General features: G+C 41.0%; 7 protein-coding genes across 8 annotated transcripts; 3 read left to right on the top strand and 4 right to left on the bottom strand.

The window, feature by feature from the left end:
• Positions 1 to 219: 219 nt before the first annotated feature.
• LOC117646551 (vacuolar protein sorting-associated protein 54) lies at positions 220 to 6,103 on the bottom strand. Of its 2 annotated transcripts, none has more exons than XM_034387589.1 (20): positions 5,972 to 6,103; positions 5,253 to 5,595; positions 5,043 to 5,165; positions 4,852 to 4,957; positions 4,597 to 4,757; positions 4,372 to 4,514; positions 4,184 to 4,283; positions 3,957 to 4,099; positions 3,747 to 3,873; positions 3,560 to 3,667; positions 3,333 to 3,485; positions 3,140 to 3,231; positions 2,896 to 3,051; positions 2,600 to 2,822; positions 2,357 to 2,489; positions 2,171 to 2,276; positions 1,827 to 2,086; positions 1,498 to 1,723; positions 1,253 to 1,405; positions 220 to 1,171 (listed from the first exon to the last, which is right to left on the bottom strand). In XM_034387589.1, the coding sequence occupies exons 2-20, from the start codon at positions 5,385 to 5,387 to the stop codon at positions 1,066 to 1,068; spliced, it is 2,754 nt and encodes a 917-aa protein (XP_034243480.1). In that variant the 5' UTR covers positions 5,388 to 5,595; positions 5,972 to 6,103; the 3' UTR covers positions 220 to 1,065. The 2 variants fall into 2 exon arrangements, with proteins under 2 accessions (XP_034243480.1, XP_034243479.1); XM_034387588.1 differs by having other exon boundaries at positions 5,677 to 6,086.
• A 74-nt stretch (positions 6,104 to 6,177) lies between these two features.
• On the top strand, positions 6,178 to 9,140 carry LOC117646554 (Bardet-Biedl syndrome 1 protein homolog). Its single transcript, XM_034387593.1, has 11 exons — positions 6,178 to 6,446; positions 6,558 to 6,657; positions 6,737 to 6,852; positions 6,924 to 7,094; positions 7,174 to 7,305; positions 7,388 to 7,642; positions 7,755 to 7,983; positions 8,105 to 8,275; positions 8,352 to 8,485; positions 8,562 to 8,696; positions 8,783 to 9,140. The coding sequence occupies exons 1-11, from the start codon at positions 6,267 to 6,269 to the stop codon at positions 8,954 to 8,956; spliced, it is 1,797 nt and encodes a 598-aa protein (XP_034243484.1). The 5' UTR covers positions 6,178 to 6,266; the 3' UTR covers positions 8,957 to 9,140.
• LOC117646555 (diphthine methyltransferase) lies at positions 9,100 to 13,048 on the bottom strand. Its single transcript, XM_034387594.1, has 4 exons — positions 12,847 to 13,048; positions 9,883 to 10,509; positions 9,657 to 9,795; positions 9,100 to 9,544 (listed from the first exon to the last, which is right to left on the bottom strand). Exons 2-4 carry the CDS (start codon positions 10,505 to 10,507, stop codon positions 9,142 to 9,144), a joined length of 1,167 nt encoding a protein of 388 aa, XP_034243485.1. The 5' UTR covers positions 10,508 to 10,509; positions 12,847 to 13,048; the 3' UTR covers positions 9,100 to 9,141.
• LOC117646556 lies at positions 11,826 to 12,849 on the bottom strand. Its single transcript, XM_034387595.1, has 2 exons — positions 12,247 to 12,849; positions 11,826 to 11,967 (listed from the first exon to the last, which is right to left on the bottom strand). The coding sequence occupies exon 1, from the start codon at positions 12,751 to 12,753 to the stop codon at positions 12,316 to 12,318; it is 438 nt and encodes a 145-aa protein (XP_034243486.1). The 5' UTR covers positions 12,754 to 12,849; the 3' UTR covers positions 11,826 to 11,967; positions 12,247 to 12,315.
• Positions 13,049 to 13,226: 178 nt separating the features above from the next.
• LOC117646552 (gamma-tubulin complex component 5-like) lies at positions 13,227 to 18,258 on the top strand. Its single transcript, XM_034387591.1, has 17 exons — positions 13,227 to 13,535; positions 13,618 to 13,830; positions 13,909 to 14,100; positions 14,185 to 14,483; positions 14,575 to 14,954; positions 15,023 to 15,155; positions 15,311 to 15,469; positions 15,558 to 15,757; positions 15,853 to 15,992; positions 16,074 to 16,279; positions 16,360 to 16,588; positions 16,671 to 16,829; positions 16,905 to 17,025; positions 17,102 to 17,278; positions 17,378 to 17,460; positions 17,588 to 17,747; positions 17,826 to 18,258. The coding sequence occupies exons 1-17, from the start codon at positions 13,464 to 13,466 to the stop codon at positions 17,876 to 17,878; spliced, it is 2,976 nt and encodes a 991-aa protein (XP_034243482.1). The 5' UTR covers positions 13,227 to 13,463; the 3' UTR covers positions 17,879 to 18,258.
• On the bottom strand, positions 18,016 to 22,498 carry LOC117646553 (alkyldihydroxyacetonephosphate synthase). The gene is made up of 12 exons (XM_034387592.1): positions 22,125 to 22,498; positions 21,523 to 21,609; positions 21,311 to 21,447; positions 20,822 to 20,971; positions 20,592 to 20,743; positions 20,368 to 20,504; positions 20,113 to 20,291; positions 19,905 to 20,032; positions 19,646 to 19,823; positions 19,439 to 19,569; positions 19,246 to 19,360; positions 18,016 to 19,163 (listed from the first exon to the last, which is right to left on the bottom strand). The coding sequence occupies exons 1-12, from the start codon at positions 22,391 to 22,393 to the stop codon at positions 18,820 to 18,822; spliced, it is 2,007 nt and encodes a 668-aa protein (XP_034243483.1). The 5' UTR covers positions 22,394 to 22,498; the 3' UTR covers positions 18,016 to 18,819.
• A 713-nt stretch (positions 22,499 to 23,211) lies between these two features.
• LOC117645959 lies at positions 23,212 to 23,971 on the top strand. Its single transcript, XM_034386534.1, has 3 exons — positions 23,212 to 23,330; positions 23,495 to 23,767; positions 23,841 to 23,971. Exons 1-3 carry the CDS (start codon positions 23,252 to 23,254, stop codon positions 23,882 to 23,884), a joined length of 396 nt encoding a protein of 131 aa, XP_034242425.1. The 5' UTR covers positions 23,212 to 23,251; the 3' UTR covers positions 23,885 to 23,971.
• The last annotated feature ends 48 nt before the right edge of the window (positions 23,972 to 24,019 follow it).

Below are 24,019 nucleotides of genomic sequence, written 5' to 3'. Positions count from 1 at the left end.
TCCACACAGGTCTGTTGCGGGCCGGCCCGGTGGCCTACCTCACAGGCGTTAAAGGTTCCATAATACGAGAGGCCGCTAAAACTTAAGAGTGAAGGTGGCCTGCTCAGATTACACTGAGTTGAGATGTGCGATTCGCTGTGAGCAGAGCACCTGGTCTGCGAAAGGAGTCGGTTTGAAGGGTAAGATTGTGTGTAGTTTGAAGAGGAAATGAATAAATTGTTAAAATATAATACTGCTGTTTATTTAAGGACTTGATATTTTAATTGACACATGGAGTAAACCAATGATTATCCTGTAGTAAGATTGATTGAGTTTACTAGATTCAGTGTCACAGCATGATGGTCACAGGGGATACAAAAACAAAGAGAGGAGATAAATTGGTCCCAGCAATGGTTAGTTCATATTGTTTCCTCACGATCTCCAAATTGATAACAATATTGACATAGACAATCCAGGATGTACATAGTAACATACAACCTCTTAAAAAATTTGATTTCAAAAAGCTGAACAAGACAGCAGTATTGGAAAATACAAAATCAAAACATAGTGGAATATGAAAATTAGACCTAGCCTGTCCTCATTTCTCATCCCAAATAAGTGACCAAAGAGTTTTTAACATTAGAAAAACATTTAATAATAGAAAAACACTTTATATTAATCATTTATAAAAGCAAAACAAAATAACCAATCAGTATGAGATTGATGCATAAAATGGGCAGCAGATCTCTATCAAGAATGCCAACAATGCTGGTAGGAGTGCACAGACTCTGACACACGTGGTATGACAACATAACAAACCAATGATGACTAGACAATAGAAATGCATCATGCATAACAAACATAAAAGAGAAACTTTACAGAAACAATATTTAGTGATCTCTTGCATTATTGAGGCAAAGGCAAAGAGTTGGCTGAGAGGAGTGCACTGCACATCCAATGAGGGAAACAACTCCAAAGAAAAACTGACAAAATACACTAAATATTTAGACATTTTCAGTCTTATGGCAAATAATATTTTCCTCACAAATACTACCATGTTATCTCAAGAAACTATCACTTAAGTTGTCACCTCCACACTTCTTGCAAAGTTTGATCTCCTAATTCTTCTGCTGGAAGTACTTTCAATGACCGCAAAGTTTCCAAGTAAAATGTTAGTTCTGCTGTGACCACTCTGAAATAGTGCAATGCAGTATTTTAAAACATGTTATCTCAAACGAGTCACGTTCATAAAAATCAAAATCAAAATACACACCCATGTTGGGGGCCTCCATTATTGACAACACCAATCCTGGCAAGATGATCCCACACACGGTCTTTGAAGTTGCGATGCATTCCACGATACAAGCGCTGAACTTGCTCCTGAGGCATGATGTTTGCAACCGCTTTGTGCAGCTTTGTTAAATGCCTGGTCAAAGAAAAACAACAAAAATAAGAAAAGTGTGCAAATTGACTTGAAGTAAAAAATACAAACATGCAAAGGGGTCCTAGAAAACATACCTCGATATATTCCTGAAAGGTTGGCTGGGTACAGGGGGCTTTACTTCCCATCGATCCAGTTGGACACTAAGTAATGAAGACACAATTGTAAGAATCTTAGATTCTATTTCTTGAACATGGCTGGCTACATCTCTTTCTACTGTGTCTAGCTGAACAAGAGGATTGCTAGGGCTAGCGCGCACCAGAGGATTTCCCACTGCACTCCCACCATTAGTTGAAAGTAATCCTGCAAGAAAAATTATATCATTGTAGGTAAACTATACTGATTCATCAAAAAAGTTCATGGAATGTTAAAGCATCAAGTGCAGCATAACCAAGTTTACACTTACCCATAAAGTGAACGCGGACATGTGGAGTGAGCCATAAAAGTAATTGCAGTGCTCGAGATGCCAATGCAAGATTGGTTGTCGTAATTGTATCTAAACCTGCACTTTGAATTGCCCCTGCTCCAAGAACTAATTGACAACAGCGAGAGTTAAAATGCATCAACAGCTCTGCGACTGAGCGAGCAAGAGCAGAAGCGCAAACTGGAAGAGCAGACGCACAACTGCAATAATCGGCTGTCATTTTGACCATTAGCAACACAGTTCTGAGAAAAAAACAGAAAGTTCATAAATATAAATATATAAATGGCCAACCAAAATTCATGTGAGATGCAGTTTTGGTAACTTACCCTACAACAGCAAACGACTCATTTCCAACTTGAAGTAAATCAGAGCTTGGCTGCTCAGAGTCACCTTCATCAGCTTTGCTTTCAGGGCGAGATGTCCCAAATATTCCTAAATAAAATTGAATTCAATTAGGTGTACATCAAAGAAACTTCAAACAAATTGGTCTGATAATATTAGAGAACACTCACCTGTAGAATGTATACGACCAACAAGAGCCTGAAATTCAGCAGGGACATCTGCCTGGCGCCATCGTTCACTATCAAGAATGAGACTTAACTTATTTCGTCTCTCTTGGTTAAATCTAACTACAAATTTGCTTGCCTGAAAAGGGAGGTAGGTGTTCATAAAAAAGGGCCTAATATATTACGGTAATACCAAAAGACTTAATATATTAATATAGGACAACTAGGTTCTGGTTCTAAACCACTAACCTGCATTTTGAAAGCAGAACGCAGGGCAGTGCTCTGCCTACCCGATATTTGGTGGCAACGTTCACAAAAATTCTCCACTAGCCTGTTTAGAGTACAGACTTGTGAAGGAGAAGCTCTCTCTACCAACCACCCAGCTGTTGGGTTGGAGCTATTGGCACTGCTGCTTGCATTTCCATTGACAGTACTAGTATTGTGCGATACAGCTGATGTAGATGATGAGTCCCTAAATTTTATCAAGAATTTTAATAGACAAGGTCCAACAAACAACATGACTTGCTGATTAAACTATAACTAACCGGGATGATGCAGACTGTGTGCTAGAGGGCTGAGCACAGAGTAACTGAGCACATCTTTCATGAACTGAATCACAAACAGCTCCCAGCATTTCTTCAAGTTTGCCACAAACACGTTCATGTTCTTCAGGTGACAAAAAAATATCTGGAGGCTCACACCTAAAATAAAAAAATAGGAAAAAGTACTTAAAATGATAAAATGATTTTTAAACATAAATCCATTACGGTAATTCAAACAGACACTTACACAGAAACTTGACCACTAGACGCCTCTCCTGATTTTTGGGATGTGACTCCAGCACTAACATCTGCTGCATCTCTCATAACATCATAGACAGCCTAGAAAAATGAGATTGATTTAGATTCAAACGTAAAATCAAAGTCAAGATGTGATGAAGAGCATTTCAAAAACGAAAAAAGGTCTGTTGAGAGCACATTACCTTAACATGGAGTACCAAATTCATCAATGTATCTGTGGCTCGCTGAATAAGATTAAACCATTCTGAGACAGAAAGAGCTTGCATCTGATCTCCCAGGGACAAGTCCGCATCATTTGAAATCCCATCACTTGCTGCAACCACTTCAATGACCAGCTGAAATACACAAGAAAACATTAGCAATTCTGTAATTTGATTGAATCAGAGATAGAAGGAGGAAGGAGGTTCACCTGTTTTACAACAGCACGAATAGTTGTGAATGCTTCCGACTTGTATGTATCAATGAAGTTGAAGTGCTTCTGCCTCAGAAGCCCAAGTATGATTGACACCAATTTGTCCTAGAATAAATTTTTTGATGAGCATTTGAATCATACATTGTTGTAAATGAACCAAGTTTCTACAAGAAAAAGTACTTACTCCTTCAAGAACACCCTGCTCACCATCCAAGGGACGGTTCAAGTCAGCTGTAGCATAACGTTCAAATTCAGCACTAAGCATCTTGTCAATCAAACGACCCATCTCATTTAATTGGGAGCCCAAATGTCTGTTTCAAATTAAATCATTTACATTAATTTGATAAAAAGTTCAGGTCAAAACAACAAAGCTCTTATCAAATTTGTTTCATACCGAAAGCTCAAAATACCCGGCAGCTCCTGCTTCAACATCTCTTGAGAAGTTTGAATAAGATCAAGAGCAGCAACATAGTCAGGAGTTGATAGCAATAACTGAATCATGGGCTGAGTCTCTCTCACACTTGCCATAAGCTTAAGCTGCAAAATGGTTAATGAAAATATAGTTATGAGTCAAATAGCAGAAGTTCACACACTCAGACTAAATTAATAATAATAATATACCTTTTGATAGACCCGTACATAATTGGACCGAGCTCTCTTGAGTTTGAGAATTTTCAAAGAATCTTGAACAAGTGTTTCATCTAATACTTTTACACTGCCTCTGTAATATAACAGAAAAAATGAAATGATGAAGAGTTATCACACCACAATTTCTTGTAACATTACCAAATTTCTTATGAAAAGCTCACCGCAATGATTTAACCACAGAAATGGTTTCTGTCATTTGTTCCATGAGGGCATCATGTGACCTCATAGCCAAGAAGAAGGCATCAGATTTATGTGCTACCTGATGGGCTATTTGTACTTCAACCATATCCAAGTAATGACTTAACTGCATAATAAGAAGAAATGAGAGTATAGTAAAATTTTGACCTAAAGGAAACCTCTCAGGTTTCATGAGATGGAAAATTTACCTGCTCTTGTAGTAATTTTCCAGATGACACACTAGATACTGATGCAGAGGCATTGTCTGCAGATGCATGGTACACTGCATTAAAAGTCTCAGGGTCACTAAGGCTAAAATTGGATTGCAAAAAAATTTTGGGAATAGCATCAACCTCAATTTTCAATTTATCTGCAAGGTAAAAAAGATAGAAACAATATAAAATTGAATTAGTGGCAAATTGAAAATATTTTCAAACCATAAAATAAATTTTGACAAAAATTACCTGTTGAGCGGAGGGGAGGAACCCTTAAATTAGGAAATGAGTGAAGCAGCTGGAAGTTCTCAGGTTGAGGAGCACTTACTTTCATACGTTCATGTTTTTTGTATCTCTGCATCATTGAATGAAAAATGTTTCAGTATAAAGTCAATATTACCACTTAAACAAAAGTTTAAAAAAAGCTATCACAACCCTACCTTTCCAATTTTTCGAAGATATGATTCAAAATGCGCTGCTGTTATTTCCGGTAAATAAGGTGAAGGTTGAATGTCAGTCCTTTCAACAAAACTATCACCCCACAGTTTAGTGAAAAAATCTTTCTGCAAGAGATAAATAATTTGGAACATGAATACATACAACTACTATCAATTGTATTTATCCTTAGCATCACTGTAATTTCTACAAACCTGCTTGCCCCTGTTTGGGTCATTTAGAACAGCTGGTAAGTTTTGAGAGCCAGAGTATACAGTCCATTTACTTCCTTCAGTCGCTAAAAGCGGTGCATCACTGTAACTGACTCTTCGACTTAAGTTCCCCGACATCTTATGCACTTCCAGCTGACTGATCTGATTACTTCCATTAGTAACTAGAGCAGGTAAGCCAGTGACTCCAACATGATGTCGCAGCACATGATCTTCGTAGTCGACATCACTCACTCCATCAACAGGAAGAGATGAACATACACCATTGTGTCCATATCGACACACATAGGAACCTCCCTCTCTCGTACAGTGCTTTTCTCGTAAATGTCTGCAATTAAGACAAATAAATAGAACGGATCTTAAGAAGAAATAAATGAGTAATTTAATACTAAATTTTATGCATTTATACCGAGTTAAGTCCTGGAGGACTTTGAATTTCACATTTGAACAATATTTGCAAAAACTCCAGTCCCCTCTGGGTTCAGAAGAATGAGACAAGGTTGCCATCACATAAACGGCATATTCACGACTTCAACACCAGCGTGTCATCGATCAACATCTCAAAATGTTCGTTGACACATCAGCAAAATAGCAAATAATGTCTCTTATGAAGAAATTTCAGCAACAGCAGATGTTAACCCAACTAAGACATAACTCCTTAATATTGGTGTCGAAGCAAGTTAAAACGACCTGGTATGACTAACATTATTTAAGAATTCCAAAATCCAGCTAGACCAAATTTTTCTCTGATTCTGCTGAAGTGCATTAATTTGTGGAAAACTTTAAACCGTGACACAACACAGCAACACAACACGGCGACCGCAGCGCCATCTGCGCCGACAAGTCGTCTGCTCTCGAGATCTCGCTCGCTTCCATCCGCGACGGTGGCGCTACCTGTGCTGCTTTCTGCTACTTGTTTTTGTTTGTTTGTTTGTTTGGGCGCTGGAATGTTTTGCAGGATTTGATCGTGGAAGTCCTCGGACTGCACACATCATTACAATGATGAGTTCCCCAAGAAACTTGGAATACGAGCAGCTATGGCTTAATGCTCACACTGACACCCGTGCAGCAGTTTATACGTTCAGCTCTTGTATAACGTTGGCAGATTTAAATGCTGATGGTGATTTTAAGCTAGTAGTTGCAGATCTTGGTACTGGTTCAACGAATGTCAAACTAAAGGTATATCAGGATATATATACCAGGCTCTTTGAGAGTGTATTGCTCTTTGAAACAAATTTTTTATTAAACTGTAAATTTTTTTTAAATTAAAAATTATTAAACTATTTTCAGGTTTATAAAGGAACTTCCTTACATTCTGAGACAGCCCTACTGGATGTACCCACTGGCGTAACATCATTTTACATGGATTTAAATGAGCCTAGAATGCCAGGTAGTCAAGTTTTCCTAAAACTGAAACATTTGGAGACTCCCCAGTTTTTGAATTGACCACTTTCAATGTATATTTACAGCCATTGCTGTAGCATCAGGGTCCAACATTTACATTTATAAAAATATGCGTCCCTATTTTAAATTTTCCCTGCCTTCAATGGATATCAACCCTCTGGAGAAAGATTTGTGGATGCAGGTAGATATTTGTATGGTCTTTTGACACTTCAAGTTCAGAAATTTGACGTAATGTTCTCCTTATTCTTCCAGGTACGAGATGAACAAATTGAACATGGAGTCTTCATTGAGTTACTGAACAATCTACGCGCTGAAATTGGGTTTTCCCAGATGAGTACACAGTCTCAACATCTGCTAACCTTAGACTCCTCAAATACATCGTCATTTGTCCAACAAAACTGCAAATTTCCTGTAAAACGACAGGTCAGTCTTATCTTCATTAACATCAAATGAAATATGTTTTTCAATCGTTAGAAAAATAATGAATAAAAATTATTTACAGACTGTAGTTACATGCATGACAACATTAAAAAAGGCCCTAGCTGAGGAGACTGCAGTGTCGTGTTTGGTTGTTGGTACAGAAAGTTCTGAGATATTGGTTTTAGATCCAGAAGCATTTACTATCCTAGAAAAGGTATGTTATTTTAAAATTTTAATAACCAGGATATACAGGTGACTTTTCCCCTAATGTAACTCTTGAAACTTCTTTTATTCAGATAAAACTTTCAGACGAAGATAGTACAACACTGGCTGTGCCAGCTGTACTTTCTGCATGTGGTCTGCATGCTGTGGAGTTTCGCATAGTGGCAGCTTGCAGAGATGGCAGTTTGAGGCTTGCTCGTAGAGGATGGACTGAAACTAAAACCTTGGTTCAACTTCCTGCTCAACCTGTTGCCATGACTATTAGTCCAGACAATGCTTCAATAACCATTGCATTGATGAATCAAACACTGCAGTGCTATTCAAAAAAGGTATTTTGTTGCTCCTTTGCTTGCATTGGGTTCGAGATTAAGCCGCTACTTATAAACCTTAATTTATCCACAATTTTGACTATGATTTTAATTAATTTTCCTCATATCTTAGGGCAAGCTGCAATGGATGATCAATTTACCTGCTGCTGCATGTGCATTGTGTCCAGTACCCTTGCCGCACCAGAGTGCAACTCTTGTTGCTGTTTCCTTGAATGGTGGTTTGCTTCAACTTTACAATGGCAGACAGCTGGTCGATGTGATAAAAGCCCCACAGTCTGTGTCAGGGCTAGTTTTTGGTAGATTTGGGCAAGAAGAAAATGCTCTTATAATGTTCACTGTCGGTAAGTGCACCTTTAAGACTTCTTGATAAAAATTATTTGCTTTTCTTAAGAGAATAGTCTGCAGTCTGTTTCTGTGTCTCTTATTTTATTGAAAGTAACAATGTTTTTTTAATGCTATTAGATGGCAGTCTTTTGGTTAAGATTCTGAAAAGGACTGCTCATTTTAACTTGAATGGTGGAGGCAATACTGCCAGTGTTGCACCTGGTGCTGCCCAACAAATAAAACTCCAAATTCCCAAAAAGACCCGACTATTTCTTGACCAGACAATGCGAGAACGAGATAATTGCGTCAGTAAGTAGACACCATTTTGTTGTTGTTTTCCCCTCTCATTTAATATTATTATTAATTTTTACTTAAATCATTGCAGTGATGCACAGGACTTTTCAAAGAGACCTCTTCCAGCTTAGAGTGGATGTGGCCAGAGCCTGTGTGAAAGCATTGCAGTCATGCAACAACCCAGTTTCTCTGGAAGGGGCAGAACCACTCAAACTTTCAGCACAGGTAATTTGGCAAAGTCTTGAAAGTAACCTAGTGATGCCAGCTACCTCTACAGATTGTGACAATTTTCTTATCACAGGTTTTGGGACTGGGGCCATTATTTAAAATGGTAATTTCTCTTCAGAACATATCAGCTTCCTCTATGATCCAAGGATTGGGTATCCTCTTTCATTTTGATGACAAGATGTACTCTATGGATAAACCATTCATCAATGTGAGTAAAATTTAAAAACTTTTGTTGTTTAAATGAATATTTCAGTTAAAGACAAGTCCTTAATTATTTAAAACTGCTTATTACAGGTCCCACTTTTGGTGCCTGGATTAGAGTATCCCTTTGAAACTATGATTCGGAACATATCGGAACTAGCTCTCTCAGATCAAGTCAGAGTCTTAGTTGTAAAAGACGGACAATCACAACCTGTTTTAGCAGCCATAATTAATATGCCTGTTTGTGACCTGTTAGGAATGGTGTGAATCATTAGGAAAAGCCCTGCATATTCACTTCACCACAAAATAATTGTGTTCATTGCATTGTTTTACATCTGCACACTGTGATAATTCTAGTCATTGATTGAATTATGTAACCTTTTTTTTTTTGCTGTAATATTTAAACATAGTACACATATATTTAAAATTTATTAATAAAGAAAGATCCTAATTTAGGTTTGTTTTTCAGACAACACAGAAACACAAAGTTTATGATCATAAAAGGAACAAGTAGAGACCAGGGTTAAGTTATGATCATATTCCAAAGTTGGTTGCAGAGCACCTTCATCACTAGCAAACAACATCTTCACAGATGGCGAGTCAAGATGACACCAGTCAGCACCATAGGCAATACTAGCATGATTATTATAGGAAGCTAAGATTGTTGGTTCACCTGAACTATTAAGGGTGTCCTTGCATTTGACCACATGGAAACCTCCATGCATGCATGCAGCTAAAATCGAATTATGAGAGAAAGGATCCCACTTTACACGCCACACTCCACCTGATAAATTGAGCAAATGAAGAGGATTCTTCATTTTTCGAGTATCCCACATCCGTAGCTGCTCATCATAACTGAAACGTGAAAAGAACAAACCATTATTCTCCAACATGGACATAAAACCAGGAAACTCATGCATGAACATATTTTATTGTCATCTCTGGAACTCTTTACGTATGCACTGACCTTCCAGACACCAATATGTTTTCAAATAACGCATTACTCTGAAGACTTGTGACTCCCGCATTGTGTGAGCGATTTAAAAAGATAGGAGTGTCCAGACCTGTTCTGATGTCCCACCCTTTCAGTACACAATCATCACCACCTGGCCGGAAAATAAAAATAAAACAAAGGTTAGCATGAAAAATCCAGCCTAATGACACAGAGGGCAATTAAACGAAGAAATTCCTACCAGAAAACACCACTGATGGTTCCCAATAATTAAATGCACAAATCCATGCTTCATATTCATGTCCTTGCCACCTTTTCAATAAAGTCAAATCCATATTTTCAGAAATTTTAAACAGATTTGCTCCACCCTGAGAGTCACTAACAGTAATATAAACTTGATTATCCCCAAAGGCATCAACTGAAGATCTACCACAAGACCAATCCAAAGAAAGAGCCAGTGTTTCTTTGATATCATTAGGACCTTTCACCTCAGTTTCAAAGAGTTTTACAAGCTGTTTGTCTTCTTGCAATTCCAGTATTAACAATGCAGCAGTGGCTGTTACAACACCCAGGAGGGTTTTTCCACAGATTTTCTGGAGTGACCACTTCAAGTCAAGAACAGCAGGAAGGTCCAAGACTTGATGCGGCTTCAGAGCAAGTGTATCAGATACTTCAAAAACATAAATTCTGCCAAGGCGATGCGTTGGTGGGGATGAGGGATCATTGCCCTCCCCCTCTTTCTTCTCTATTTGGTAAGTACCACAAACAAATACATTTTGATTTGGAGCTAGTGGACACCACTCAGTTGAATCAGCACTTTGGATTGTATCCCAGTCAAAGACTGTTGTAAATTTTGCTGTAGTCATGTCTGCAAAGAATGGATAAAATCAAATCAGTTAAACTAAATTAAGTTTCAAATTAGGTTTCATTTCTAATTTACTCAATGAACTTCAAGGGAAAAGGATGTTAAATTATGACAGATTGAATAAATCACGGTTTATTACATCACATCACACACAAACAACCTAGATAAAGCAGTCTTCGCATAAGCTTTTACATGAGTAAGAAAATACCTAACCAAAATATTGCTTAGAGGGGACAATCAGTTAACAAAAATATCTCAGCTTTGATAGTGACTCAGCCTCAACAGTATTAAAATCACAATTACCAAAAACTAAATAGGGAAACAACATTTTTTAAAATTTTAAACAAGAGCTACCATTTGGAAAAATTCAAAGCAAAATAAAAACCCAGGTACATTTGAAAGAAATGGGAAATAAAGGTCAGACTCTTTAGTTGCAGTATACAGCTAGGTGCAACCACCCACCAGGAAGTGAACAGGAAGGCTTAAGGGCCACTAATTTAACAGTCACAATGGTTTACAAGTGCAGATACATTAAAACCACATCACTGAAGCACCCATTGGAGTGCACAAATTAGTGAATCCCTACACATTTTAAAAAAAGAGAGAAAGTACCAATAAACTTGGCATATCTTTGAGAGCAAATGAACAACATATCACTTCGGTACACAATGACTTCAAGTACCAAATCCCTGAGTACTTCAAGTACCAAATCCCTGAGTACTTCAAGTACCAAATCCCTGAGTACTTCAAGTACCAAATCCCTGAGTACTTCAAGTACCAAATCCCTGAGTTCACATTAATCACAAAGCTGCCTCTAATATATACAATCAAAAATATAGGTGTAAAATATATATTGGGCTAAAATGAACTATGGTAATGGACAACACTAAATTGACTAAGAATGAAAAGATAACGACAACACAAACATGGTACTTGACACATCAAACCTACATTAGATAAGAATTTCCAGAAGGAGAATGAACATCATATTTGTACTATAGAAGCACAAAATTTAGAGAAAAAAGTTTCATATAAAAGAGCATAAGATGCTTGAAGACCTAACACCAAAATTAAAGTCCTGATACATATATTGATACAGGGTTACTGTCAGGTCACTGTCTAGCACTTCGCTCAGTCTCCATCAGGCACTCTCGTACTAAGATTCGAGCTTGCACAATGCCTCTTTTCAACTTTTCTGCAGAACCCCTGTTGCCTGCGTATGTTGGGCGAATGTCTTTGCCCATTTCTTCTATGACCGCAAGCAACTGTGCATACTTTGAGTGGCCTGGAGGTAACTGTTGAAAGCCATTACCATTGGCTACACGTTGGAGGTTTGGTGACGTTGCAGTCAGGGTGATGTCAGTCAGATGGGCAGGAAGTCCTAACGCAGCAGCACTGATGGGAGAGTCCATTGCCATATGCTGTAATTCATCGTCCATCTTGATATAGATGCTTTGATTTCTGGAAGCAAGAAATGCACATGTAACAAAGCTCAGTGAAAATAAGGCTTATATGGTAAAACTATAAGCTTCACTACAAAAGAATCTCTTTAAAGTTGTGAGCAAATAATGTTGGGGATCCTTTTCTACATGAGCCAAAATATATGTATGAATTGAAAGGCTATAAGAGTTGAAATTAAACTAACAATGAATTTTGGGTAAAAAAAGGCACAAGAAAGCAATTGCAAAAAAAAAGGTTCATCTTTCAGACAACACTTTAAGATTATTTAAGAGTACACACCACAAGTCTAAAAAGATGTATAGTCTCAGAAGTGATGGTTATCCACTGAGAGTATTATCAAGTCAATTACTAGTCAGCAATATCTACTTCAAAGTGCTCTTCTTTGATTGCCTTGTTCTTTCCGCCAACTTTCTGCTTGTAGACATGTGGCAAGGCACTTCCGTTCACCTCTTCATCTGGAACTGCCCTTCGCTTAACAGTCTTTTTTGGTGCAGGGGATGAAGTTTGGCCGTCCTGAGAACTGAAGCCCAGAGGCTGCAACGTACTTTCAATACCAGCACTCGCTTCAATTTGGTGCAGCCGTTTCAAAAGAGAGCGCACTTCCTCCTTCAAAACCAAAGTGTCTTCATGGACTTGAGCTACTTCATCACAAAGGTAAGCATTCTCGAGTACTATGTCTTTGATGACTCTCTTCAGGCCGGATAACTTGCGATGGTAGTCAACGTTGGAGCGGGCTGGCAGCTTGCTTGGACTTTGATGCTTTCTTTTCCCGTTAAATGCACTCATAATTGTTAAACAATATGATGAATGACATTATGTGTACTGGGGGAGTTCCAAATGATCATAACCCCACCACATGATAAATTTAATCAAAAGTACCTTTCTCAAACAGATAAACTTCCTGGTGCAGAATTGAAGTCTCATAAATTTATGAGAACGACTAAACGTAACAAATTACTGAATCCAAATATAACGTTTGGAAATAATCCAGTTTACGACGCACAAAATTTGTGCATTATTTGGCACTGCCTTCTAGACAAGTGGAAAACGTCTTCCTTCCCTTCAACTGAACTGAAAACTTGACAAGACAAACCCGACAAACCCAAAATTAAACTTCATTCTTAACTATTGTGAAACCAAGGCGTTTCGATTGAAGAAAATATTATTTTTTCAGCCATTTTGGCTGTAAATTACAGTTCTGATGCCACATTTATTTATTTTTCTTGCAACAAAGAGTCTTTATTGTATCAGCTGTTGGTTGGTACTGTCCATGAGACTAAATTGAATTTTGGACGCGGGAGCGAGTGGAGAGTGTCTTATTTACTCCTCGTCGTATTTGGTTTATTTTGTCCAAGACTCAATAGCAGCGCGAACTAAAATTCAACCCATCTCACTTCAATCTTTATTTTGTGTGTGTGTGCAAATCTCTCGTCATGACATTTAAAAAATCGTCACATTTAAGGTTGTGATTCTCTTAACCTTAGCTGTCATTTACAATGGCTCTTAAACTCAAAGATATAATATTAGAAGACGTTCGTGCATTAATTAGGAACTTAACTGGTTTTGAGGTAAGAACTTTGCCAAAATTTGAATATTAATAATTTCCGTGTCGTGTTAATTTAAATCCTTGACCTAACGCTCGTGTTGCAGGAAAATGATGATAATTTCAAAGCAAGTGAGCGCTTCATACTGTCAAACCTACTCCATCATCGGTTCTTGTCTGTTGATGCAAACGCCGTTCGTCGATCGATAGAGGGAATGGTTCTGAAATTTCAAGTTCACGGTCTTTCTGATAGAGGGCAGCAACTACACTCCCTCGTGAATCAGTTTCTGCAAAGTTGTCACTTTAAAGGTCACGAAACTGTAAGTCTGTCGACTGATTCATATTACTATCTTGTAAAGTATCATCTTATCCTTATTATTTGTATTTTCTCTGTCAAGGTGGATATTCAGTGGAGTTTGCTGTCCCTTCTTCTTCTCTTGGGTGAAAACCCAACCAATATTCTTCTCAAAGATGAGAGCATCCTTGAATGTTCTGCTATATCAGAAGCTGAAGAAGCATTTGATTGGGGGGCCTATTTAAGAGAAGGTGAAGAGGAATTTCATCAAGATTGGAATGACAGTCCAAGTGATGTAAGAAATACGATTGTCTGCTGGTTTGTTGTATTTATTGCTCCCCCGATCACTATGTAATGAATTGGTTTCTTTGTTCAAAAGGAAGATGAAGTGGATCGAATGATACCAGCGACCGAAGAGTCAAAGCTGCATTGCTTACCATCAACTTCGAAGCATACTTTGCATGGCACACCTGCTTCTGCATTAAGTCATGAATGTAAAGATTCATTGACGGTGAAACCCTCACCCAGTGTTAAGCCACACATTATGTTGAATGGACCAAGTATTTTAAATGCTGAAAGCTGGTTGAAGGCAAATTTACAAAACAGCTGGTGGTCCAAAGCACATGTCAAAGAAAAGCCTGAAAGCAATCACAACTATTCCAACTCTGCATTTCTATAGTACGAAATATTTTTTTAAACAAAGCTCTAAATGCTTATTACTGTCAGTATTTACCTACTGTATCGTTATTTCTTGTCTTTTCATTTTCAGTGATTTTTCTCAAGATAAAAGCATTGAAACCTCAACATTGAGTGAGCACAAAGTAATTCTAGAATGCATGTGGTTGCTGTCAGCTCCTCAAGATACAGCTGTCTTTGTTAGAGTCATAAGTGAAGATGGATTAAGGAGTAACTTCTGTGTCCGTCCTCATGTAACAATACCGAGCCTTACCCAAGATGTTTTTGCCTCTCTGATGAGTTCTATTTGTAGCCATGCAGATATGATTGAGGAGCTGCAAAATTTTTGTTCAGAGGTTCAGAGACAAAAACAAGTTTGTGGCACATACAAAGCATATGGTCATGCCCTTCAAAGTGAACTGCAACATTTTCTTGATGCAATATCAAAGATAGAATCACAAGAACATATTCAAAGTGAGTGTTTGGCTCACCTTTCAATTTTATTTCAAAAGGATTTTGTGTGACTCATTTTTGTTTTCCAGACCGTACTATTACTCTTTTAACTCTTTTGAAAGAGCTTGAACCATGGATGGTCACCATTTCCTCTTTGTACAAAGTACATAAATCAGCTGTACTGGACTGGAAAAAGAATCCAAACTGGCTCTGTGCCACACAGTATGTATTACCTAGTATTACCTCTTAAACATCTATCTCATTTTAGACCATTATTTATATTGCAGGTGTGCACTAACACCTAGTTGAAGATTGTAGTCTCTCTGGAATACCCTGTTGTGCTTACCGCCTTCTGATTTTCTTATTTTGGCTTACAGCTTGCTTTCACATGTTTTAATGTCGCTGCGATTTGCTGAAAATGTCACCATATTCTTTAGGATATTTGTGCAAACATTCCAAGTTTACATTAAGATAATTGATTTGTGGTTAACAAGTGGTCATCTCTACGATACTTATGATGAATTCTTTATATTCAAGTAAGATTGTATGCTATTACAGTATTTCCTGTATTTTTTGAGATTATGTTTTGCATGCCTACCTGTTCTGTTATCTTTCTTCTTAAAGGAGGGACAAGACTTGTTTGAGCTTTCAAACATCGTTTGAAATGCGAGATTGGGAAAAGGAGTTGGCTGCCCTTGGATTGGCTGAACCCCCGCAGGCTTTGAAAGTCCTTGCACATTGTTTGCTGGAGGCAGCCCAACCTCTCCTCGTCCTCTGTGAGCTAAACCGTTTGCCTGAGCTTAGTAAACACACATCCAGAAGAGGTAAAAATTTCTCATTTCATTTGTTTATCCTTAGTTGAAAGGTTTGCCTGAATAACACATTGTTTGATAAATTTATTGTTCTATTGACAATGTAGATAGTTTAGAGCACCAATTCCTGCAGACTTTGCTCCACGATCTGAGCCCCTCTCAGTTACTTAAAACTAATAAGGATGAGAACCTCATGGAATCTACTAGTGCGTGGTGGAATAAATTGGATGACCTTTTGATTTCTACAGTAAGACACAAAAACCTACATCTCATTTGCAGTTTAGTATGCCCTGACATGCTTGTTCATTGTGTGTTGAAATTTTTCCAGGAAGGATTGTCAGAAACAAAACAAGAAACACCACATCCCACCCCATATGAGAACACAGCTGTTGATGTGAAAGCTGTCATGAGTCAGCTTCAGCGTATTCCAGAGCCTGGTTTTATGAAAGATTTTCAAGCTATGTTTAAAAATATACCTGGAATCAAATTGTGTGACTCAAAGCCAGAAAAGTTTGAGGATGACTCCCTCAAGAAGTACAGTTAATCAAAATATGTTTGGTTTTTGCCAATTTAAAAATTATCTAAGTTTTCATTAACGGTTGCCTCTTTTTCAGGTTGTTGCTTATATCTCACTCAATTGTAGAAAACTTACCCCTAGAATTTTGTGTAGAGAGAGCAGTTTTGTGTCTTTCTGCTGATTGGAATAGTATAGCTGGGGCTCTAGTTGCTAACATTTTAGTCCAGGAACATCAGCTCCCATATCATATGAACACTGCTCACAATGTGTTTCTTTTACAAGCTTCTTATAAATTGCAGCCATTTTTATCACAATTATTCAAGCTGGTGCGTTTCCTTTTTGGTCTATTCTTTCGTTTATATTTATCATTGTCAACTAGAGTACTTTAGTACTTGTTTTTTGTTGCAGATATTAAACCGAGAAGTCATCAATTCACATACATTAAGCATCCTTCTTCAGGATTGTATGGATTCAGACCATTTTATACTGTCAACCACATCTGAGGATAAAAATTATTCAGACTTGAACAGTCTAGAAATAATTGATTTGGTGGAGATTAAATACCAAGTAATTAGTTTTGTTGTTGTTGCTGTTTAGTTTTTTTGTAACTACGTATTTTGTTATAATTTCTTTACTTATCAGGTGGACTGGCCATTGTGCGCTATTTTAAAAAGTGAGAGTCAGAAAGCCTACAACTTGATTTTCAAGTTGCTTCTTAAAATGAGATGGGGACTTTGGAATTTAGAAAAGCTTGATGTGGCAGGTGAGTGTTCCAATTAATACAAACAATCAAATAGTTTAAAGTTACAAATGATTTTCTTATTTTATCCTGTTTTCAGACTTTAATGATACTGGCAATTCTCCAGTTTTGAAGCGAATGTATCATCTGAGGTATTGGCTCCTTAATATTATAAGAGGCACCTATAACTTTTTGGCCGGATATGTGTTTAATGGGCTCTGGATGAAGTTTGAGGAGGACTTGAAACATGCCAAAGATATGCACTCAATAATCAAGGGTAATACTGACATTCTGCTTGTACATTTGTTAAATTATGTCATGAATGTAGTCTCAAAGAGACTTTCAATTAATTTTCCTATCCTTTTTGTTTCTTTAGTCCATGAAAGATTTTTGGAAAATGCTCTGTTGAAAGGTATCAATGCCTCCAATCCAGATCCTATCAAGAATTCACTTTTCCAGGTACAGAATACAATATAGCATATTTTCAAAGACATTTTTGCTGCTTTGAAATTGCTGATGGATCTTGATGTTAATACAATGACATTATTTTTATATATTTTCTGTTTTTTTATATGTACATTTCCAGCTTGTAGTTTTAGCTGAAAAACTCCATGCAATGTGGCGATGTGGATTATCCAAGGTATCCATGAGCAAGCTAAAGAACATGGAGACGTGTTATGTTCATTGCCATCGCTTTCTTGCTAGTTCCCTCCATTCTCTGGCTGAAGAAGAATGGTTACAGCACTGTAAGTCTGCTTAATTTTACATGCTTTCTATTCATTTGTTTATGCTTAAGTTCATACTTTTGCTTTCTGGTGTTTCAGTGTCAGCCCTGAGTGACTTGTTTAACTGGAAACTACCCCAAGAAGTACTGTAGTTGGTCACGAGATTTAAATTATTTTACTGTGATAAATATTTATGTGTTTTGTTTACTGAAATTCCTATTCTAGTCTTGTTAGTAACGATGTATACAAGAAAATTATTTTGAAAGGGGTAAGGATCACTAATGTAAAGTTGAAAAAGCATCTGCTATTTTTTTATTAAGAATGTTTGCTGTTGAAAAATGTGTTGCACTCACTGTGCACTTAGGTACAACACAGGAAATTCGGTGCTGCAAATGAAAAATGGCACACATAAACAAAATGGCTAATCAAAGTTGTGCTCGCAAAGCAAATTGTTCTAGCACAGAGAGTAGATACAGCCTTATGAATTACACATGACACTACTGTTTTAATAAAGAATTTTATTGTTGCTCTATATTAAGTGAAGCCTTATCAGATTGGAAACACTTCAATGGTAAACTTGCAAAGAAACCTGAGCTTCACAATTTTAGTTAAGAACAAATTAGACTCTGGGAAACTTCATGTCTCTTTAAAATTTATAGAGCTCCATGGCCTTCAGTCTTAAGAGTTGGCATAATCTCTAAAGAGGGTCAGAGAATTACATCAAAGAAACATGATTGAACTAGGTACTCTAAATATCTCACAACAATGCCATGACAAAAACATCACTACCACATTGTAACCTCAATGTGATGTACATAACAAGCTCAATGTTATAAAAACGTTTACCGTATCTACAAAATACTTAGCAAGCTAGTGAAGTTGCATTTACAGGGTACTTTAAACAAGACTAGTAAAATGGTGACAATTATGACTTGTTATGTGGATGACAAGATTTTCAGGGATTGTTGACCCTGTTTATGAGCTACATGTCTAAATATTGTGTCAATGACACTAAACAAAACCTATTGTACTTTTAATCAGTATTTGAGGTAACTTGATCTACACTTTCAACAAGATGTAAAGCTTCTCAGCTTTACAAAGAAGAACTTGGTATATGTACCAAGTTTCCACAGGCAAATATATTTTTGGGATCTAACTGCCTCTTTGTGGCACTATACAATTGAACACCAAGGGGAGACACCTGACCACAGAACCATTTAGCACGTAGTTTGCCTACACCATGATGATGGGATAGGGAACCTCCAGATGCAAGTATTTCATCCCTTGCCATCTCCTCAAGCCGTTCATAAACTGACAGAGGATCAGATGTTTCTGGTAGAGTGGTCCAATTGAATCCAAAGTAAAAGTAGACACAACTTCCAACATCGTAGGTCTGGGTTACACGACATGAAATGAAGTAGTGCTCTATTCCTAATGCTAGTAAAGAAACAATATGGAATCATTATTGATTTATTTTTGTTAGTAACATCATTATGAATATGTGTATTTCAATACTTACATTTACACTCCTCTCCTATTCTGTGTTTCACATTTTTGCACAGTGTAATTGTCCTGTCCCATGGAACAGATGTTTCAAATGACTCAGCTACAACGTTGAATTCAAGTGCCAAATCCTGAAAAAGATATTTTCAAACTGAAAATTATGTATTCTTGTTTGACTTATCTAAATGATTGTTGGTGGGTAAACTTACTCGAATGTAAGCAATCACAAAAGTCAACATGTAACCACGCTCTCCATTTGTTTCGCCTGCAGGGATGCCATTGAAATTTGCAGCAATAGCATTAATCTTTTTCTCATGATATTCTATATCTTTTTTCTCGCCTGTAAAAGCAAAAGCCAGTTATTAAATTATTTTTTTCAAATCAAATCTTTATTTTATTTTTGTCCATTTTCTTACCTTCAAACACCAGAGTGGCCACACACATTGAGTCAATATTGAAGCCCTTTATTTTAGTAATATACATCCTCTTAAGCCCATCAAATATTAATCCTAGATATCCAGGAGTTGGCCTAAGTGTCTGTCCAAATTTGAACTGTTCATTGTCCATAAGGCGTATGGAGGATGGTTGGAGCCTCTGAAAACATTCAAAAGTGCAACATTAAACCAACAAAGTATTTAAAATTCTTAAAAGTCTATTTGTCAACAATAAAGTTACCTGTCTTGCTATTTCTCGTAAACATTTCACTCCTGACTCAAAGTCTGGAAAAACTATGGACCCATATTTCTTGCAGGGCGGGAGTGGACGGATTTTGATTGTGGCTTCGGTAATGACACCAAGAGTGCCTGCAAAAGACAAATTTACATTACAAAGGAATGAACTGTATGGATGGAGAAGAAAACATTTCAAACTAGCAGTGATTTACCTTCTGATCCTAACACAATATGGTTGAAATCTGGACCACAAGACATTCTGGGCACTTGAGTTCTTTTTTCAAGCACTCCTGTAGGCGTTACAAATCGAACAGATACTAGTAACTCTTCTATATTTCCATAAGTGTTCTTTTTCATCCCAGATGCTCGAGTAGCAACCCAGCCTCCTAAGCTGAAAAATCATAAAATAATAGTTATTAGAGAAAAAATCCTCTAAGTATAGGTTTATAATAAAAGCTAGTTCCAACCTCGAAAACTCATATGAGTCTGGTTCATGGCCTGTAGTGTAGCCCTGCGCTTGTAATGCTCGCTCCAAATCCTGTCCGACTATTCCTGATTCACAGCAAGCCACTAAATTTCCATGATCAATCCACAGGATTCGATTCTAAATGGAAGAATATTAAATTAATCCCCCAAAAGAATTACATAAAAATATTTAAAAATATTGTAAATTCCAAAATTATATGCTCACCATTTGAGATGTGTCCAAAGAAAGAATTGTTCTGTGCTCCTTTGTAGGACAGGACACAGCTCCAGAAACACTCGTGCCACCCCCAAAGGGAATGACCACGACATTGAATTTAGCCGCCAATTCCACAATTTTCACTACATCATCATGACACTCTGCGGAGAGAAGACACAGAATAAAACCAGGAACGCATTGCTCACCCAGCAAGCCATGAGAACAGAGAGAAGGCTTACCGGGCCACGCGACAACGTCGGGAATGCGGTCGAAGGCCCCCTCGCGCAGGACGAACATGTCGTGCAGCGTGTGGCCGTGGGCTCGAACCAGGCGGTCCAGCCCGGACACGGAATGGGCTATGCGGTGCCCCTTTAGCTCCGACAAAAACGCTGAAAACAACAAAACAGAAAGACCATTCAAGACATGAAATCGACGGGGCCCGTTGTTATTCCATCCCGGTGGCCAGAACGACCTTCTCGGCGGGGAGGGGGAGGGGGGGTTGGAGCAAGTGCGCCACGGAACAAGGGTGCGAAATGCAAACACTGTCTCTGCGCCGTTGCGGCCGTTGCGGCGGTCGGCCTCGCGTGTAACACGTGCTAATTGAGATGATACACAACGGACACCGCGACGGCCTCCTCGAAAGCGAGACTTGTTTTCGGGACGTGCGCGGTGACAGCCACCAACAAGACCGACGAGGCCGAATCAAGGGGAGCTAGCGCAAAAGTTACCTGTCTCGACTCGGGGCTTAGGGAAGTCCGCCGGCTTGGGCAGCGGCTGGGCCCTGTTCCGTCGGTTCACGTCGATGCCCAGCTTGTTGATGGCCCACTCTGTGAAGTAGGGCAGCGTCTGGTTGCCGATGGGGTACCTGCAGCAACCAAGGCGTTCAAGAGGCGTAAAGAGGTTCAACGCGACTAAGCCTGCGGGTTGTCTAATACGTTACCTCTTTCCCGTGAAGCAAAGCAAGTCTCCTTTGAGTTCGAACATGGAGTCCTTGTAGCCCCAGCCATTCCATTTCAGCAACTCCAACCTCGTTTAAAAAAAATAAATTACCATAAATAAAGATTGTTACTTTTCTTTAAATACTAAAATTGAATGAACATAATCACAGGAATAAACAAAATCGCGCAGTGCGATGAAACAGAGATTCCTGTCCTGGATTCGACGGAAAACTTTCTCCCTCATTGCAACTTCCCTCCCACGCTGAGCGGGTTGCCTAGCCCGGGGGTCCAGGGAGTGACAGAGCGGAGGGGTGTGACGGGGGGAGGCTGTGACCGCACCTGTCGTGCAGGCCTGGGCAGGCCAGCGCGGGCCGAGGGAGGCGTAGACACACTCGCCCTGCAACGCGACGAGGAGGACGGACTGGCCGGTCTGGGACCCACTGTCCAAGGGGATGGGGTTGTTGGGCGGAGGGCGACATAACCTAACCATGTGCCGGTGGTTGACGGCCGCCTCGCCGCGCGCCGCATTCCCCAAGGGAAGGACGAAGGTCTTGACAGGGCAACCGCCACGGCGACACACTTCTAAAACGAGCCCGTGCCTCACCTGTTCCTCGGGATCACGCTCTGCACGTTCTTGACTATCCTCCTTTGCGCCGACGGTCGATCGATCGTGCCGACGGCGAGCTGCTGGGGCTGGGGTTGGGGTTGCACCGCGGCGGCCGCGGCGTTGCAGGGCGGTGTGGCCGCGGACACGTCTTGACTGCAGGCCATTTTCTCGGCGCCGTCCGACGCCGTGCTCTTCATGACGGCCCCGTTGTCCTGGGCGGCTTCTTCCTGCGGGCCGCCCGAGTCCCTGCGACCCGCGTCTGACATCCTGTCGGGGGCACCGCCCTGGATCGCAGCTAAACGAGACCGAACCGATCTGCTCCGCCGTGCGGCGCTCCGCTCTGGTGTGGCCCGGCGCGGCCTGTGCGCGGCCTGTGCGCCGCCGTGTAGTTGTAGTGGTTACTCCCCCTCCGCGCGCCGCACCGCGCCGTCGCGCTGCCCCGCGACGCGCCGCGCTCCCCTCGCCCTCTCGCCCTTTGCCTTCGCCCTGCCCGCCTTGCTCTGCGCAGCCGCGTCGCGCCGCCCGCCACCCCTCCGCTCCCATTCCCGTTCCCTGCCGCGGCGCGCGGCGCGCACACGCGACGGAGGGGTGTGGGACGGCGCGACGCTGTGCTGCACCGCGTCGGCGCCGCGCTGCCTGCACCCCACGACGCGGTGCAGCGCGACGGACGGGACGGGACGCGGTGCGACACCAGCCTCCATGTGTGCGCGGTGCGGTGCGGTGTGGGGTGCGGGTCCGGCCTCACAGATAAGACTAGCCGCGGCTCATTGGCACGGCGCCAGCCGCCGCCGCGGTCCTTGGTCATTGGTCCTGGCTCGCAGGGTCCGTGTCCTTGCCGCGCCGCGGCCTAGGGATCCTGAAAGCACTTTTGCACGTCGCCGCCGGCCGCCGCGTCCGAGAAAGGCGCCTTTATTCGCCGCCGATTGGCCCTAAACGCGTAAACGGCCGATAGGATCCTGGGTCCCGGCCCCCGGCACCACATCCTGGCGGTCTTATCTGGCCGGAAGTGGCCGTAAAGGGTTGAGGCGCCGCGGCCCTGGCGGTGCAGGCGGTGCCGGCGGTGCCGGCGGTGCAGCGGCTGGGAGCCGTCGCCGCGGCGCAGCGGAGCACTCGCCGCCGTCGCCATGGGGTCCCCCGCCGTCTTCACCGTGCCGACCAGTGCGCTGCAGCCGCCTTTCTTGAGCAACCCCTTCGGACCAGCTGGTAAGGTCGGTAGGGCACGCCGGGGTCCGGTCCGGCGCCGGTCTCGACGGTAGATGGACGCCCTGTGCTAATGGGTTCACGCCGACGGCCTCTGCCACGTGCACGGCCGCGACCTGTGAGATCTACGGCCTCTCATTCCCCCGGGCAATGCATTGCCATGGCAGGGCCCCTGTGGTGGACGGTGGTGCTGGCCCAGCTGCCCACCGAGACGACCACGACGGCCAAGCCCCCCGCCGGCCCCTCCGTGGTGGTGCTGCCGTACCCGCTGCCGCCGTACGGTGGTGGCTACCCGCCGGCCCCCGTGCCGCCCTACGGCTCCTGCAACATCAACTGCCCGGCCGTCTGGGAGCCCCTGTGCTCCGTCAACGGCGCGGGGCTCATGTACAACTTTGCCAACCTGTGCGCCCTCAACGCGCAGAACTGCGTGAGCGGGTCTGGTGAGTTCAGCGACAACGCCGCGGTCCACCAATCAACTGAGATCTCATAAAGTGACCCACATTTCTCTTGCAGATTTCCGTTTTCTGTACCCGGGCATATGCAGGCTGAAGCGGTGATCGGAGGGTGAGCGGTGTGAAGCGGAACCATGTCGAAACCACTGAACGCATGTTTTATTGTAAAATATGAAAATTGTTCCCAAGCTGGATGCATGCCAGTTCCAGCCACTGACGTCGTTGAGATCAAAACAGCAA

This window comes from Thrips palmi, unplaced genomic scaffold (assembly GCF_012932325.1).
Source record: "Thrips palmi isolate BJ-2018 unplaced genomic scaffold, TpBJ-2018v1 HiC_scaffold_19, whole genome shotgun sequence".
NCBI classification, from domain to species: domain Eukaryota; kingdom Metazoa; phylum Arthropoda; class Insecta; order Thysanoptera; family Thripidae; genus Thrips; species Thrips palmi.
The sequence above is the reverse complement of the archived record's forward strand: the minus strand, read 5'-3'. Positions and strand labels throughout refer to the sequence as shown.

What these genes read in the sequence shown, in the direction of transcription:
- LOC117646551 (XM_034387588.1), bottom strand. Translation starts at nt 5,774, where the DNA reads ATGGCAACCTTGTCTCATTCTTCTGAACCCAGAGGGGACTGGAGTTTT. An exon ending in TGTCCGCGTTCACTTTATGG is followed by an intron (nt 1,724 to 1,826) that starts GTAAGTGTAAAC and finishes TTTTTCTTGCAG; the next exon opens with GATTACTTTCAACTAATGGT. An exon ending in CCTTTCAGGAATATATCGAG is followed by an intron (nt 1,406 to 1,497) that starts GTATGTTTTCTA and finishes TTCTTTGACCAG; the next exon opens with GCATTTAACAAAGCTGCACA.
- LOC117646554 (XM_034387593.1), top strand. Translation starts at nt 6,267, where the DNA reads ATGATGAGTTCCCCAAGAAACTTGGAATACGAGCAGCTATGGCTTAAT. An exon ending in CAACGAATGTCAAACTAAAG is followed by an intron (nt 6,447 to 6,557) that starts GTATATCAGGAT and finishes AACTATTTTCAG; the next exon opens with GTTTATAAAGGAACTTCCTT. An exon ending in AAATGAGCCTAGAATGCCAG is followed by an intron (nt 6,658 to 6,736) that starts GTAGTCAAGTTT and finishes GTATATTTACAG; the next exon opens with CCATTGCTGTAGCATCAGGG.
- LOC117646555 (XM_034387594.1), bottom strand. Translation starts at nt 10,507, where the DNA reads ATGACTACAGCAAAATTTACAACAGTCTTTGACTGGGATACAATCCAA. An exon ending in ACCATCAGTGGTGTTTTCTG is followed by an intron (nt 9,796 to 9,882) that starts GTAGGAATTTCT and finishes TTTTCCGGCCAG; the next exon opens with GTGGTGATGATTGTGTACTG. An exon ending in AACATATTGGTGTCTGGAAG is followed by an intron (nt 9,545 to 9,656) that starts GTCAGTGCATAC and finishes TTCACGTTTCAG; the next exon opens with TTATGATGAGCAGCTACGGA.
- LOC117646556 (XM_034387595.1), bottom strand. Translation starts at nt 12,753, where the DNA reads ATGAGTGCATTTAACGGGAAAAGAAAGCATCAAAGTCCAAGCAAGCTG.
- LOC117646552 (XM_034387591.1), top strand. Translation starts at nt 13,464, where the DNA reads ATGGCTCTTAAACTCAAAGATATAATATTAGAAGACGTTCGTGCATTA. An exon ending in TAAACACACATCCAGAAGAG is followed by an intron (nt 15,758 to 15,852) that starts GTAAAAATTTCT and finishes TTGACAATGTAG; the next exon opens with ATAGTTTAGAGCACCAATTC. An exon ending in TGGTGGAGATTAAATACCAA is followed by an intron (nt 16,830 to 16,904) that starts GTAATTAGTTTT and finishes TTTACTTATCAG; the next exon opens with GTGGACTGGCCATTGTGCGC.
- LOC117646553 (XM_034387592.1), bottom strand. Translation starts at nt 22,393, where the DNA reads ATGTCAGACGCGGGTCGCAGGGACTCGGGCGGCCCGCAGGAAGAAGCC. An exon ending in CTTTGGACACATCTCAAATG is followed by an intron (nt 20,505 to 20,591) that starts GTGAGCATATAA and finishes TCTTCCATTTAG; the next exon opens with AATCGAATCCTGTGGATTGA. An exon ending in TACGAGAAATAGCAAGACAG is followed by an intron (nt 19,824 to 19,904) that starts GTAACTTTATTG and finishes GAATGTTTTCAG; the next exon opens with AGGCTCCAACCATCCTCCAT.
- LOC117645959 (XM_034386534.1), top strand. Translation starts at nt 23,252, where the DNA reads ATGGGGTCCCCCGCCGTCTTCACCGTGCCGACCAGTGCGCTGCAGCCG. An exon ending in CAACCCCTTCGGACCAGCTG is followed by an intron (nt 23,331 to 23,494) that starts GTAAGGTCGGTA and finishes TTGCCATGGCAG; the next exon opens with GGCCCCTGTGGTGGACGGTG. An exon ending in GAACTGCGTGAGCGGGTCTG is followed by an intron (nt 23,768 to 23,840) that starts GTGAGTTCAGCG and finishes TTTCTCTTGCAG; the next exon opens with ATTTCCGTTTTCTGTACCCG.